Raw genomic sequence first — 12,723 nt, forward strand, 5'->3', positions numbered from 1 at the left:
ATCAATTATGCAGCTAGTTAGGGTGGGTGGGGTAGCGAAGCTGAAACTTGCTAGTTGGGTTAAAGGAGTTGTTGGTCCAGGGTTCAAATCCGGACAGCAGCATTTATTTGTAAACAAGTTGTTGATACTTATAAATCAACAACTTAAAAAAATATTATGCAACTAGTTAGAGATGCCATGTACACATTATCAGGGGTGGATAAGGTTTGGGTACAAGTGACGACAGTCCAAAAATCTCAATTATGCAAAATAAATTCCACCCGATTGAACCAAATTGCACCCAAAGAAGGTGGCAAATCAGCACGATTATAAATAAAAGTTTATTCAAATTACTTCATCAGTTTCTTCAAATTTCAAGTTGTTTGGATTTGAGATTCTTCGATTCAGATGGTGTGAGTTTAAAAGCAAAACAATAAAACAAATCTTGAACAATTTAATATATGCTTCACATGTAATAATATGCACCCACAAAAATCAAGAGAAGAAAAAATAGAGATTCCTAAATCATAAAAATAGAGAAGTAAAAACAAAGCAAGAAATAAAGAACTACTGATTTCCTACAATCATACCACCGCATCCTAACTCACTGTTACTGGTGCATGGCCACCCACAAAAATCAATAGAAGAAAACATAAAGTTCTGAAAAAACAATAGAAATAGATAAGTAAAAGCAAAAAGAGAAAATAAAAACTACTAATTTCTTTCTGACAACCACGCCACCACATGATAACCCAGTATTGCTATTTGCTGGTGCATGACCATCCATTATATATCAATTTTCTATCACTTTTCTATCCCCTTATCAATTGTCTCCCTTAATTCAATCAATCTTTTTGATATACAAGATTAAAAGAGATATTTTTTTAAAAGAAATTTAAACGATAATAGTTCATTCTAAAGGAGAAAGGTGTGTATGAGATACCATGATGACATGACAAGTTGTTTTAAGTTATGACATATCGAACTTTGTTTCCAATGGTAAAAAGAAATTATTCTCTTTTAATATATTTATAATACTAAATAATAAATGAAAGTTTATTGAATAAATATACCCGTCACGATTTAGACTAGGTATTAACGACTGATTATCAGGACGAACTTTCCTTTACACTCATATCAGAATTAAATATTAAAATAATATTAATAATTTGATGCATAGTAAATTAGAAGGGTTCCATTATCGAAGAGTGATATTTTCAAAACCGACCTTATTTGAATATAAACAAAGCTGAATAAATTGAACATGAAAACTCGAAACCCATTTACACCCATATGCATGTCAATTTTTAGGGTTGATTTTTGCTGTTTGAGACGGATCACAAGTATCTGACAATCCTTCATTATTAAATAAATTTGATACTTTTTATGTATATTTCAAATTGGGAATATGATAATAATATAATAATATCAAAAAATCTATATTTGAAATACCTAATTAGAAGAGATCTATATTCCTTTTTTGAGTAATAGACATAGATAGATAGATATATGAAGTTTGATAACAAAATAAATTTATAGTAATTTGCAAAATAGGATGAAGGTGTGACAAATACTCACTTTACCAAAAAAAAAAAACCAAAATAAAAAGTGTGTAGTTGCCAACCAAAGGAGGTGGCAAATCAGTTTCGCAGATAGAGATGGCCCTCTACACAATTTTATAATCAGAAGTTTACTATATAACAAAAACCCAATTCATTCCATTCCACAAAGCTTCTCAATCGCTCTCGCTTTCTCTTTCTGGTTAGGGCTTCCGAACTCGCTCTTCTCACTCAGTCTTCTTCTCAGGTACCGAGTTGACTCTGACTCGTCCCTGCTTCGATCTACTATGCTTTGCACTTCATAATCTCACTGATTTACATGTTTTTTTGTTCATGATTTTACGCTTCGAATATCAGTATATGATGTTGATGTTAATTTGATTCCGTGGAGTGAAAATGAAACTTCTGTTATCAATGTAGTGCCGTTCATTTGTTTTTATGTGATTTTCATATACTGTTTATGATAGAAAAGAAATATGAGATATGCTTGAACTTAAACATTGAGTTAGGGTTTGTGGCGGATAATATAGATTGAAGATTTTTATATTACATTATTTTTTGAATCCATGAAAATGAGTTAAATGCATTGGTAGTTTCAGTTTGTTATGTGGTTTCAAACTGAGGTTGGAGTAGCATTTTTCCGCGAAAGATAGTTGTAGCTGTGTGTTGCACTTAACTGTGATTGTGTTGAACAAAATCTACAGCGTTGCGCGGCTGTTTGGATGTGATATCGCTATGCTGTGTGATTTTTTTCATTTGTTGTAAATCATTTTACATTTGCCAGTTGTTGTGGTTTGAGAGTAATGCTACAACCACAGCATCAATATTGGTTTGATTCTAAGTGAAACTACTAATTTTACAGTCATATTGAAAAGTAACTGAAGTGTTTAGTATATTTTATGGCTTGTCTTAAAGGTATTTGAATATTTGATACTTAAGCATGAATTATATATGAAAGTAAAACGACTTTGTTTTACATAGTATTTAGTTATAAAGGATTGAATGGTAAAACCTGGATGCCGCTTGTAGACGGGAGGAATGTTATAATGAGATAGAGAGAGATCGTTGATTGCGCTTTAACTTAAATTTATATATGTTTGCTGCTTGCTAATTTCTGGTTTAGTTTGTTGTATTCATGGATGATTATAGGTTACAATTGTATTGTGTTGTCTCTAATACACTGTCTTTCACGGTATGTTGTCCAATTTAGGTTGTTGATTATTTGCAAGGAAACACTCATCAGGTTGTTCTGACGACTTGAATATTAAGGACGATTGTTTTCTGCAACGGATGATTTTTGGCTTGGCCATTTGAAATTCATGCAATGTCGGGGTTTCTTAATGTATTTCCTCATGACTTGAAAAGCTTTCCCTCCTCATCCTTGTTTTTAATTTGTCTTCATGAAATTATATTTGCATCTTTCCCTTCACTCTATTGCTTTGTCATGGCTACCAGGTTGCTATACTGATTCATTTTTATTGAAAACTTTTGACTTTTCCATCTCTTGATTTATACAATCTCCTATCTAAAATTTTGACTTGTGAATTCTGGATTTATATATTTTTATTTCATTCATGTTAACTCATCACCATTTCTAATCATTACTGTGTTTGGTAAATGATTTATTGCATACCTAGATTGTGGCTTTGAGTTTTTTTTAAAGAATTACTTGGTTAAAATCAGCCACCATGCCTCAACGTGCCATTTGTTATAAGATTGTCCTGCCAACATTTTGATGAATGAGATTCTGGAGACTTATAATGTTCTTACATTTCATGTCGAGTGTATATTCTGGAGATTTGAAGTATGCTACAAAATGTTAAAAAGAAAAATATCTATTTAAATACTACTTTTTGTGGATGGAGAAGAATAGTAGGACGATCACTGGGTCTGGGGGATTTCCTTGCTAAACTAGATATTTGAACTTTTTTTGTTTTGTTATCGTCAACCTTTTCTTGACAGCTTCTTTTTGTATGCTTGTTTAATACTGCAGTTGCATCTATGCATGGTTAGTAAATTATAAATTCTCAGGAAAGTCTGTTAATATTTAAACTTGCAGTCTTTGTTGCAGATTTCATGCCCCGTGCTTGTTGGATGCACAAATAAACTGATAATATCTGTTTAATACCTTTATTTAGTATTATTATTTTCATATTTCCTAAAATGATGATTCACACTTCTAGGTTTTTTCCCTTTTAACATGTTTATTATGAATATGAATTGTAACTGAACTTTCTTTGCAGTCTTCTGTGAACGGATCTGCTTCAAATCTTCCAGACGGTGCTGGACGGTCTTATGCCACTTCTTTCTCTAGTCAGTCTGGTGCAGCCTCCCCAATTTTTCATCATACTGGTGGGGAGCATTTGCTGGTTTATTTCATTTTTTTCTTCTATTTAGTTAATATAATTGCCAAGTTCCTGTTATAGGTGCTATTCAAGGGATGCATAATATTCATGGGAGCTTTAATGTTCCAAACATGCCTGGTACTCTGCCACCAAGAAACTCCACACTAAATAATGTTCCGTCTGGGGGTGTTCAACAACAAGCAGGAAGTCTTTCTAGTGGAAGATTTGCATCCAACAATCTCCCTATTGCATTATCACAGGTTTGTGTTGGTGTCATGTGTGTTTTCTAAGACACATCTAGAGTAATAACTAATAACTGAAAATTTGATAATACTTTCACCTCTTCTTTCTGTCATTTTATTACTGTTATGTTATTTACTAGGTTTTCGCTTTTCACCTTTATCAATTGTATTTTGCAGCTATCTCATGGAAGTTCCTATGGACATTCAGGAGTCACCAATAGAGGAGGTACAAGTGTTGTAGGAAACCCTGGATTTAGTAGTAGCACAAATGAATTTGGTGGTTCTATTCCTGGGTTTCCTGCATCTATTGGTAATCGAAGTGCTGTTCCAGGATTAGGAGTATCCCCAATTTCAGGAAGTGTAGATCCCCGAATCACCAGTTCTTTAGGAAACATGGTTGGCGGGGGGAATATTGGAAGGACTGGAGGATTGTCTGTTCCTGGTCTTGCTTCTCGTCTAAACTTGAGTGCAAACAGTGGATCTGGTGGTTTAGGCATGCAAGGACAAAATCGGTTGATGAGTAGCGTCCTTCCACAAGGTATACATTTTTATAGTCACAGAAACACTGAAATTGGTGCGAGAGTAATTTTATTGTTATTATTCTGACCATGTCAATGTTGTCTTCATATTTAGTATCAACTTCTTTTCAAAGGTTCATACATTATTTTGTTGCAAACTTTGTACTAGTAATTTCCTTATAAAATTATTTTTCACTGTGAAATGTGTACCACTACAATTCTTTTCGAGCATGACATTTTCTTGTCTTGTTATTTTCAGTATGTTGCATGTGTTTTATAGTGATTGCTTGCAAGCATTGGTTGACAAGTGGTTTGATTACTTTTAGTAGTCATTTACAAGTTACAATGGTGATGGGACATTTATGTAGTCAGTCTTGAATTGTGTTTGCTTTCTTTATCCTATAGATCCATATTCGATATCTATTTTTGTTCACTTCACTCCTATTAAAAGTGCACTCTTTGTCCTGATTTTCTGATCCTAATATTGTCATTTATCAAATTATTTATTTGCAATATTTTATGTGGATTAAAAGTTTTTCTGACTGTCAGTTACCATGCTGTCAAAAAAACCGTGTTTTATCTTATTACCATACATGTCTTTTTTTCTATTAACATAAAACTTATATAAACTATATATGTTGGATAAAAACATGATTTTTGATAGAACATTCTGACGTAGTTTGATCCATATAGCCGGCCCCACTTAGTGGGAAAAACTTGATTGTTGTTGTTGTAACTATATATGCTCATCCAATGTCTCATCCAATGGCTGATGAGACCATTTTAATTATTGAACACATAGGTCGAAAACAATTTGCTAGCCTAACTTCAAAGAAGAAACAGTGTGCCTTAATTATTCCAGCAAGGTCATGTTGGGTGGTAAAAATGAAAATGGAAAGTTCTGTATGCTGCAGACGATTCAACATTTCAGCTATTGTATACTATTGAGCTAATAGACCATCATCGTATACGAATGAAAAGAGAACAGGCTTCTCAGAAACCAGTAACCCACCACATGCTGGTCAAAAGTTGCTGTGGAGGAAACTGGGGTCAAGGCACTCCACTGCTGAGGCCTATCTGCGAGCAACAGGCTGCAGTTTTCAGCCTCTACTTTAAACCACTCTACTCCGCTGTAGCATGCTATTGCTAACCTAGAATTTGAGACACGTGGATGATCAGTCTCATTATAGAAGAATATAAGGAAACAGAAATTACACAAAGTAGTTGAAGTTGGTTAAGAATAGTTAATTGCATTACTAGTTGGGTGGTTAGATTATATAGTGGGAGGAGAGTAGATGATTATTCATTATGTTTTTATTCTTTTGAAACTCAAGCCTTAACTTTTTTTTAGTAAAGGAAAATCCTTGGAAGGAGGACTCTCTTTGGGTTCTATCCTTGTAAATCAATAAACACTACCAAAGCATTAATTTTCCTTTTCCTTCTTTTTTTCATCTCTCAGAAAATTCTACTGTTCCTGGGTTCCTATCACATGTTGAGTTTATTTATAATAATTATTATACTATGCTACTTTGCGGTGACAACATCTTTATTCAGGATCTCCGCAGGTGCTTTCAATGTCAGGGAATTCTTATCCTAGTGCTGGAGGCCCGCTTTCTCAAAGCCATGTTCACGCAGTAAATAACTTGAACACTATGAGGATGTTGAATGATGTAAATTCCAATGATAGTTCACCATTTGACCTCAACGATTTCCCTCAACTGACAAGTCGTCCTGGTTCTGCTGGAGGATCTCAAGGACAGTTGGGTATGCAAATGCAATTGTATTTTATATTTGATGCTTTTGATTACTTCTACAATAATGATACAAACACAAAATTGCAGGTTCTTTACGGAATCAGGGTCTTGGTGTTAGTCCTATTGGTCAACAAAACCATGAATTTAGCATTCAAAATGAAGATTTCCCTGCATTACCAGGATTCAAAGGTGTACTGTTGTTTGACTAAAACATGTGACTTTATCGTTCATTTTTTTGTTGCAATATTGGTGGATCTATAAAAGTTTATTTTTTTAGAAATCAATCATAGAATGAACTTTATGCTTTCTTTTGGAAGGTCTTTTGGACCTTCAATGCTTCGCTTTATTACTCTCAGTTTTATTCTCATGTTGCTCTTGATAGGTTATAATAGGCATATGCTCTTGATAGATTATTATAAGCATATGATCCTGGTTATATCGTATAACCATCTTCAGTTTTGAAGTTTAAAAGTAACTTTTTTGAGAAATCAATCGTAGAATGAACTTTATGTTCTCTTTTGTAATAGAATTGATAGGTAGAGATAGCAAATACATTTTGGATCTAAATAACTTTTGATTTCTGAAATTTGTTAGTTACAACTTGCTGCAACTGTCTGCTTTATATATAGCACAGACTAGTTGACCTGCAATAGCAGGTTTTATCAATGCTCAAGCTGACATGTGTCAGTCTTGAGCCTAAGCCTATTACATACTCTAATATTTTGGAAGGTCTTTTGGAGCTTCAATGCCTGGCTTTATTACTCTTTGTTTGATTCTCATGTTGCTCTTGATAGGTTATTATGGTCATATGCTCTTGATATGTTATTATAGGCATGTGCTCCTGGTTGTGTGTCAAGCATATGTACTGTATGTTATAAATTTAATGAAGATGCCTTAATGTAATGTTGCCAAGCAACTAATTACTTAGGTTTGTACTGATGAGTCTTTGATTGTTATGGTGTAAATGACAACTTTGTCACTTGAATGAAAGTTGCCAATTTACCCCCAGAGATGTTTCTGACCATATTATGTGTACAGGTGTTAGTGCAGATTATGATATGGATATGCACCAGAAAGAACAACTTCATGACAATGCTATGCCAATGATGCAATCTCAGCATTTCTCTGTGAGTAACATGTTATAAAAGATCGAAAACTCATGCTATATAGAGATCCACATAAATATAATATTGATAGGTCTGAAGCTCTCATTTCTCAACTTTTCATACTTTCAATCAGCAGATGGGGAGGTCTGCTGGTTTCAGCTTGGGGGGAACATATTCATCCCATCGTCCCCAACCGCAACAGCATAATCCTTCAGTCAGCAGTGGCAGTGGCTCGTTCTCATCGGCAAATAACCAGGATCTTCTCCATCAACATGGGTCAGATATTTTTCCGTCTTCACGTTCTGCCTATCAGTCACAGGTTCGCAATTTTTCTACGACGAATGGGGGAACTTGTTTTTTTTAATTATGAAATCTCCCTTCTCCATTTCAGCTTGTTTTTCATAAGTGCCTGCATAAACTAAAATAATGTAATTCCTTCTGGAGCATGTATTTCTGACATTCAAATCACTCTGCATTTTTTTAAGACAAATGGACCTCCTGGCATTGGATTGAGGCCTTTAAATTCTTCAAATACAGTTTCTGGTATGGGTTCATCATACGACCAACTCATTCAACAATATCAACAGCAAAAGAATCAATCCCAGTTTCGTCTTCAAATGCCATCTCTAAATCAGTCTTTTAGGGATCAGGGCATGATGTCTATGCAAGCTGCACAATCACCAGATCCATATGGTTTGCTTGGCCTGTTAAGTGTAATCAGGATGAACGATCTTGACTTGGCATCTCTTGCTCTTGGAATTGATCTCACTACACTTGGCTTAAATCTTAATTCATCAGAAAATCTTCATAAGACTTTTAAGTCTCCATGGGCAGAAGAATCGGCTAAGGGCGATCCAGAGTTTAATGTGCCACAGTGTTATTATGCCGAACAACCACCTGCTCTACACGTGAGTTTTTATTTTGTTTTATAATTTTATTTCCCTATTGTTAAACCATTTCTTCAGGCTAATTGTCTAATGCATGTTGCAGCTAGGTTATTTTTCAAAGTTTTCAGTGGAAACATTGTTTTACATATTTTACAGGTGCTTTTAAAATCTGAATCTTGCTTTTTTTGTATTGGCTTGTTTGGTATTGTATTTAATATAAAATTTTCTTTTCTGCAGTATGCCCAAAGACAAAGCACAATTATGTGCTGCAATTGAGCTGTATGTCATTTTCTTCAATCCATCCTATTTTGGTTGTTTCTTTTGATTTTTGAATGATTTGGGATTATTAAAATTTGGGAACAGTCAACTCGATAAGTGGCTAATTAAAGGCAGTTTGATTTGCAGCTATAAATGTACCTCTGTTTATAACCAAATGGAACTCTTTTATCTTGGATCAAAATGATTTTTCAGTTTTCCAAATGGGAACCAAACATACTCCAAGTTCATACATAATCAACTCATTAAAGTCTTTGTTAACCACTTAATCAGTTATTTTGACACTATTCCCAAAATCTTGATTATCTGAATTATTTTTCTTAGTTCAATTATTTCTAACAAAGTAAGGGTTATTGCTCAGTAACAACAGAGGCTGGTTTTACCACAAAGAGTATCGATTGTGGTTTACAAGAGCACCCAACATGGAGCCGCTGGTGAAAACAAACACATACGAGAGAGGAACTTATCACTGTTTCGATCCAAGTTCATTTGAAACAGTCCGCAAGGTTAGTTTTTGTGAATAAGCCATATCCGTGATGTTCTTTTCTATTTTATCTTGTTTCAAAGTCATATTGTTGGCCTAAATGTACAACCTTGTTGCAGGATAATGTTGTTCTTCATTATGATATGCTGGAAAAGAGACCTCATCTACCTCAGCATTAAGGGGGATTCAAATCCTTTAATGTAAATTTTCAATTATGGATTTAAGTCTTCTGAAAATTATAGCAATAGTGTTCCATCAATATGTTGTTCATTCCGTTTTTGCTTCGGTGCTCCTGATCGAGTCTAGTATATTTTCTTCCCCCGGCCCCAATATGAACAGTAGCTAAGATAGGCGTTAGGATAACCTAGCAATCTGATAGATGATTTTATGCTAACTTGTTAGAATGTACATAAAAAAACACCTGAATCAAAGTTAGATATAGTGTGGCTGGGTGTTATTCTCCGCCTACTTGAAACAAATTTTAGAGCTGCTGTTGATGTTTTTCCAAAAATGCAGATTATGGCCTTGCATCTATTATTACTTCCATTGGACGACTTAGTAAACAAAATTTTCATTTAATTTTTGTTGACTTCATATAATAATTTTTAAAACTCTCATTGATGGTATATTTTGTAGAGGGTTCTTACATTTTGCTTCTCTTAAATTAAGTGAAAGGAATTTTCGGAATAATAATTTAACAAACAAGTTAGTTAAATTTGCTTTTAATTTAATGAAACCGGCCTTCTTTTTTGTTTAAATTCAATTTTGGCAAAAGTATGCAATAAATTATTATGAGCCAGAAATTGAAGTTTAGTCTAGTCTGCTTAGAAATTACTACCACTTTTATTATAAGACTTGGTTTTTATAAATGGTTAGCAACTAATCTCATTGTAAATGGTGGAAAAATATCTACGAAAATTTAATAATGCTCATATGATTTCAGAGATGTATCTTCGAGCGCAGAGATGTATCTTCGAGCGCATCCTGCATCTCATCAAAATCATGAAAATTTGAATTGAGCCCCATATTTTTTTTCAAAGTTTATTTTGAATATATATCTCCAAAACAATTCAACATACACTTCTTTTTGCTTTAACATACACTTCTGTAAGTGAAAGGAATTTTCGGAATAATAATTTAACAAACAAGTTAGTTAAATTTGCTTTTAATTTAATGAAACCGGACTTCTTTTTTGTTTAAATTCAATTTTGGCAAAAGTATGCAATAAATTATTATGAGCCAGAAATTGAAGTTTAGTCTAGTCTGCTTAGAAATTACTACCTCCCTTACCAAAAAGAAATTACTACCACTTTTATTACAAGACTTAGTTTTTATAAATGGTTAGCAACTAATCTCATTGTAAATGGTGAAAAAATATCTACGAAAATTTAACAATGCTCATATGATTTCAGAGATGTATCTTCGAGCGCATCCTGCATCTCATCAAAATCATGAAAATTTGAGCTGAGCCCCATATTTTTTTTTCAAAGTTTATTTTGAATATACATCTCCGAAACAATTCAACATACACTCCATGCATTCCTTAGTATGCATCTATGTATGTTTACCATACACATATCACATACCATAGCTCTTTAAAAATAGCATCCAAAGTCATTCATGCAGAGGTTAGTATGTTAGTACATACACAACCATATCATGAGTAGAATAACCCAAACAATATTAAAAGATGTGCAAGCATAAGATCAGTTAATGTATATAATTATTAAGAGGCTATGAAGCCTTTATGGAAAAAATGTTCAACAAACTAAACTTAAAATATATGCAACTTAGCCTTCATTGTGCATGTAGAAGACTCCACACTTCAGCTTCATAGATCACAAGCCAATTCAAGTTGTTCTCATATGACTCGAAATCACTTAATTCCATTAGCCATGCGTCAACAACTTCAATCTTTCTTATCTTCTCAGGATTCAAATTCGTGATCATGATCTTCTTGGTGCTTGATGTTCCTCCGGTAGGTTCAACTATGGTGATGTTATTCCTAACATCTCCAACTTCCTTGGCCTTATTTTGCCAAGACTCCATCATATCACCAAGATCCTTAAGAACCTCAATTTCTTTGACTGATAAGCTCTCAATGGATTGTTTAGAAGAATCTTCAGAATATTTATTCATTTTTCAAGGATGTGCTTGAAGGATCATATAGAGATATGTAATTTGAGAGCAAGAAAAGGAAAGATGTCCGTTTTTCTTGCTTGTAACAATAATACAACTATACCATACTTGATATAACAAACGAATGTGCCTGATTTTTCGTGCCAAATTGGTCTTAGGGAAGAGAAACACTTTTTATCTTTTGGCATAACTCCCTAGCATTTATTGCTATAGACCTTTACAGATGCAAATACCAAGGGCACACCTCAGTTTTTCAAAATGATTTGCATCCAAAACTTTAGGGAAAATGTGCCTGACTAATGTCATGACATCTTGTCCAACATTATACTCCTTCAACACTTGCTTCATCTAGAGTAATTGTGAATCGTTGCTCCCTGCAGCTATGTATTCAACTTCACTATAAGATGTGGTCACATTGATTTTCTCCTTGCTAACCCACAATATTATGCTATTGACAAGAAGGAAGCATTCATCAGATGTACTCTTCTATCACCTACATTATCATCATCACAAGTGTAACATATCATGAATTTCTTCTTGTCTGTCATACAAACTTCCTCCAACAGCTGAACATCTTCTTCAAAAGTCAAAACTTCTTTTGACAACTTTCTTTCAAGTCCCATTCTCTTATGAAACAAACACTTCCACTTCATCATACTTTCCTCATAATAGAAAGACACTTTGATTGTGAGTATTTCTTTGCTATCCATCATTTTCTGTATGATGAACATTATGTTCTAGGCACTTTCTTTAGCATTTGTCACTGACTTAAGCATTCTAGTTTCTTCCCTGTTTGTATGGGCAACTTGCATATCCTTCCTCTGAGTTATGATATCACTCACCAATATGTTACTCATAATGTGTGAAACATCTAGAATGGCATATTCATTGTTTTCTTTGAGCATTTGGTTACTCCACAACAATTGAGTACAATTTCTCCCATCGTATTTACCATGGAAATCACAAAAAAAATCCTTTATTTGCTTCACTTGACCATCAGAAAGGTAGATATTATCTCCTCCCATGCTCAATTCAAACTTAAAATGCTCTAACACCATGACTGACGTTCTACATAACACAATGTCTTCTTCATGAATGAGAATTATCACACTCTCACTGTCTTCCATATTAACTCCATTCATGTTGTTGGTATCCATACTGACATACCTATTAAGAAAGGTGTTTTTCACTTCATGTTACATGACATTCTTGGTATGAATCTGGTGGCTCCAAGAATGGCTGTGGGATCATAGAACCTTCCATCTCTATCAGCAGATAACATAGATTCTCTTGATTTGACAAGTCCAATGGAATCAAAACTTTCATTATTAAGGGTACAAATGCTTTAATTCATACCTTCACCCAGTGTCTTAACATTTTCAAATGCGTGATCATGGTTATTAATAACACCACCATTAGCTATAGCAGTATCAA

General features: G+C 33.9%; 1 protein-coding gene and 1 non-coding gene across 4 annotated transcripts; one reads left to right on the top strand and one right to left on the bottom strand.

The window, feature by feature from the left end:
• Positions 1 to 1,561: 1,561 nt before the first annotated feature.
• LOC131626553 (probable NOT transcription complex subunit VIP2) lies at positions 1,562 to 9,409 on the top strand. 3 transcript variants are annotated; one of them, XM_058897374.1, is made up of 14 exons: positions 1,562 to 1,785; positions 2,749 to 2,880; positions 3,782 to 3,890; positions 3,965 to 4,143; positions 4,303 to 4,663; positions 6,198 to 6,407; positions 6,485 to 6,586; positions 7,436 to 7,524; positions 7,637 to 7,822; positions 7,989 to 8,411; positions 8,494 to 8,546; positions 8,628 to 8,669; positions 9,028 to 9,172; positions 9,270 to 9,409. In XM_058897374.1, the coding sequence occupies exons 2-14, from the start codon at positions 2,863 to 2,865 to the stop codon at positions 9,327 to 9,329; spliced, it is 1,977 nt and encodes a 658-aa protein (XP_058753357.1). In that variant the 5' UTR covers positions 1,562 to 1,785; positions 2,749 to 2,862; the 3' UTR covers positions 9,330 to 9,409. The 3 variants fall into 3 exon arrangements, with proteins under 3 accessions (XP_058753357.1, XP_058753358.1, XP_058753359.1); XM_058897375.1 differs by having other exon boundaries at positions 1,563 to 1,785; positions 7,640 to 7,822; XM_058897376.1 differs by lacking the exon at positions 2,749 to 2,880 and having other exon boundaries at positions 1,563 to 1,785.
• Positions 3,810 to 3,890, bottom strand: LOC131626564 (small nucleolar RNA snoR35). Its single transcript, XR_009291212.1, has one exon. It is a non-coding gene; the product is annotated as a small nucleolar RNA snoR35 (small nucleolar RNA).
• Positions 9,410 to 12,723: the final 3,314 nt, after the last annotated feature.

This window comes from Vicia villosa, unplaced genomic scaffold (assembly GCF_029867415.1).
Source record: "Vicia villosa cultivar HV-30 ecotype Madison, WI unplaced genomic scaffold, Vvil1.0 ctg.000305F_1_1, whole genome shotgun sequence".
In the NCBI taxonomy this organism is placed as follows: Eukaryota; Viridiplantae; Streptophyta; class Magnoliopsida; order Fabales; family Fabaceae; genus Vicia; species Vicia villosa.

Bases quoted from the DNA above. Each gene is read 5' to 3' on its own strand.
- LOC131626553 (XM_058897374.1), top strand. The intron at 6,408-6,484 runs GTATGCAAATGC...ACAAAATTGCAG, and splicing joins AGGATCTCAAGGACAGTTGG to GTTCTTTACGGAATCAGGGT. The intron at 8,412-8,493 runs GTGAGTTTTTAT...TGCATGTTGCAG, and splicing joins AACAACCACCTGCTCTACAC to CTAGGTTATTTTTCAAAGTT.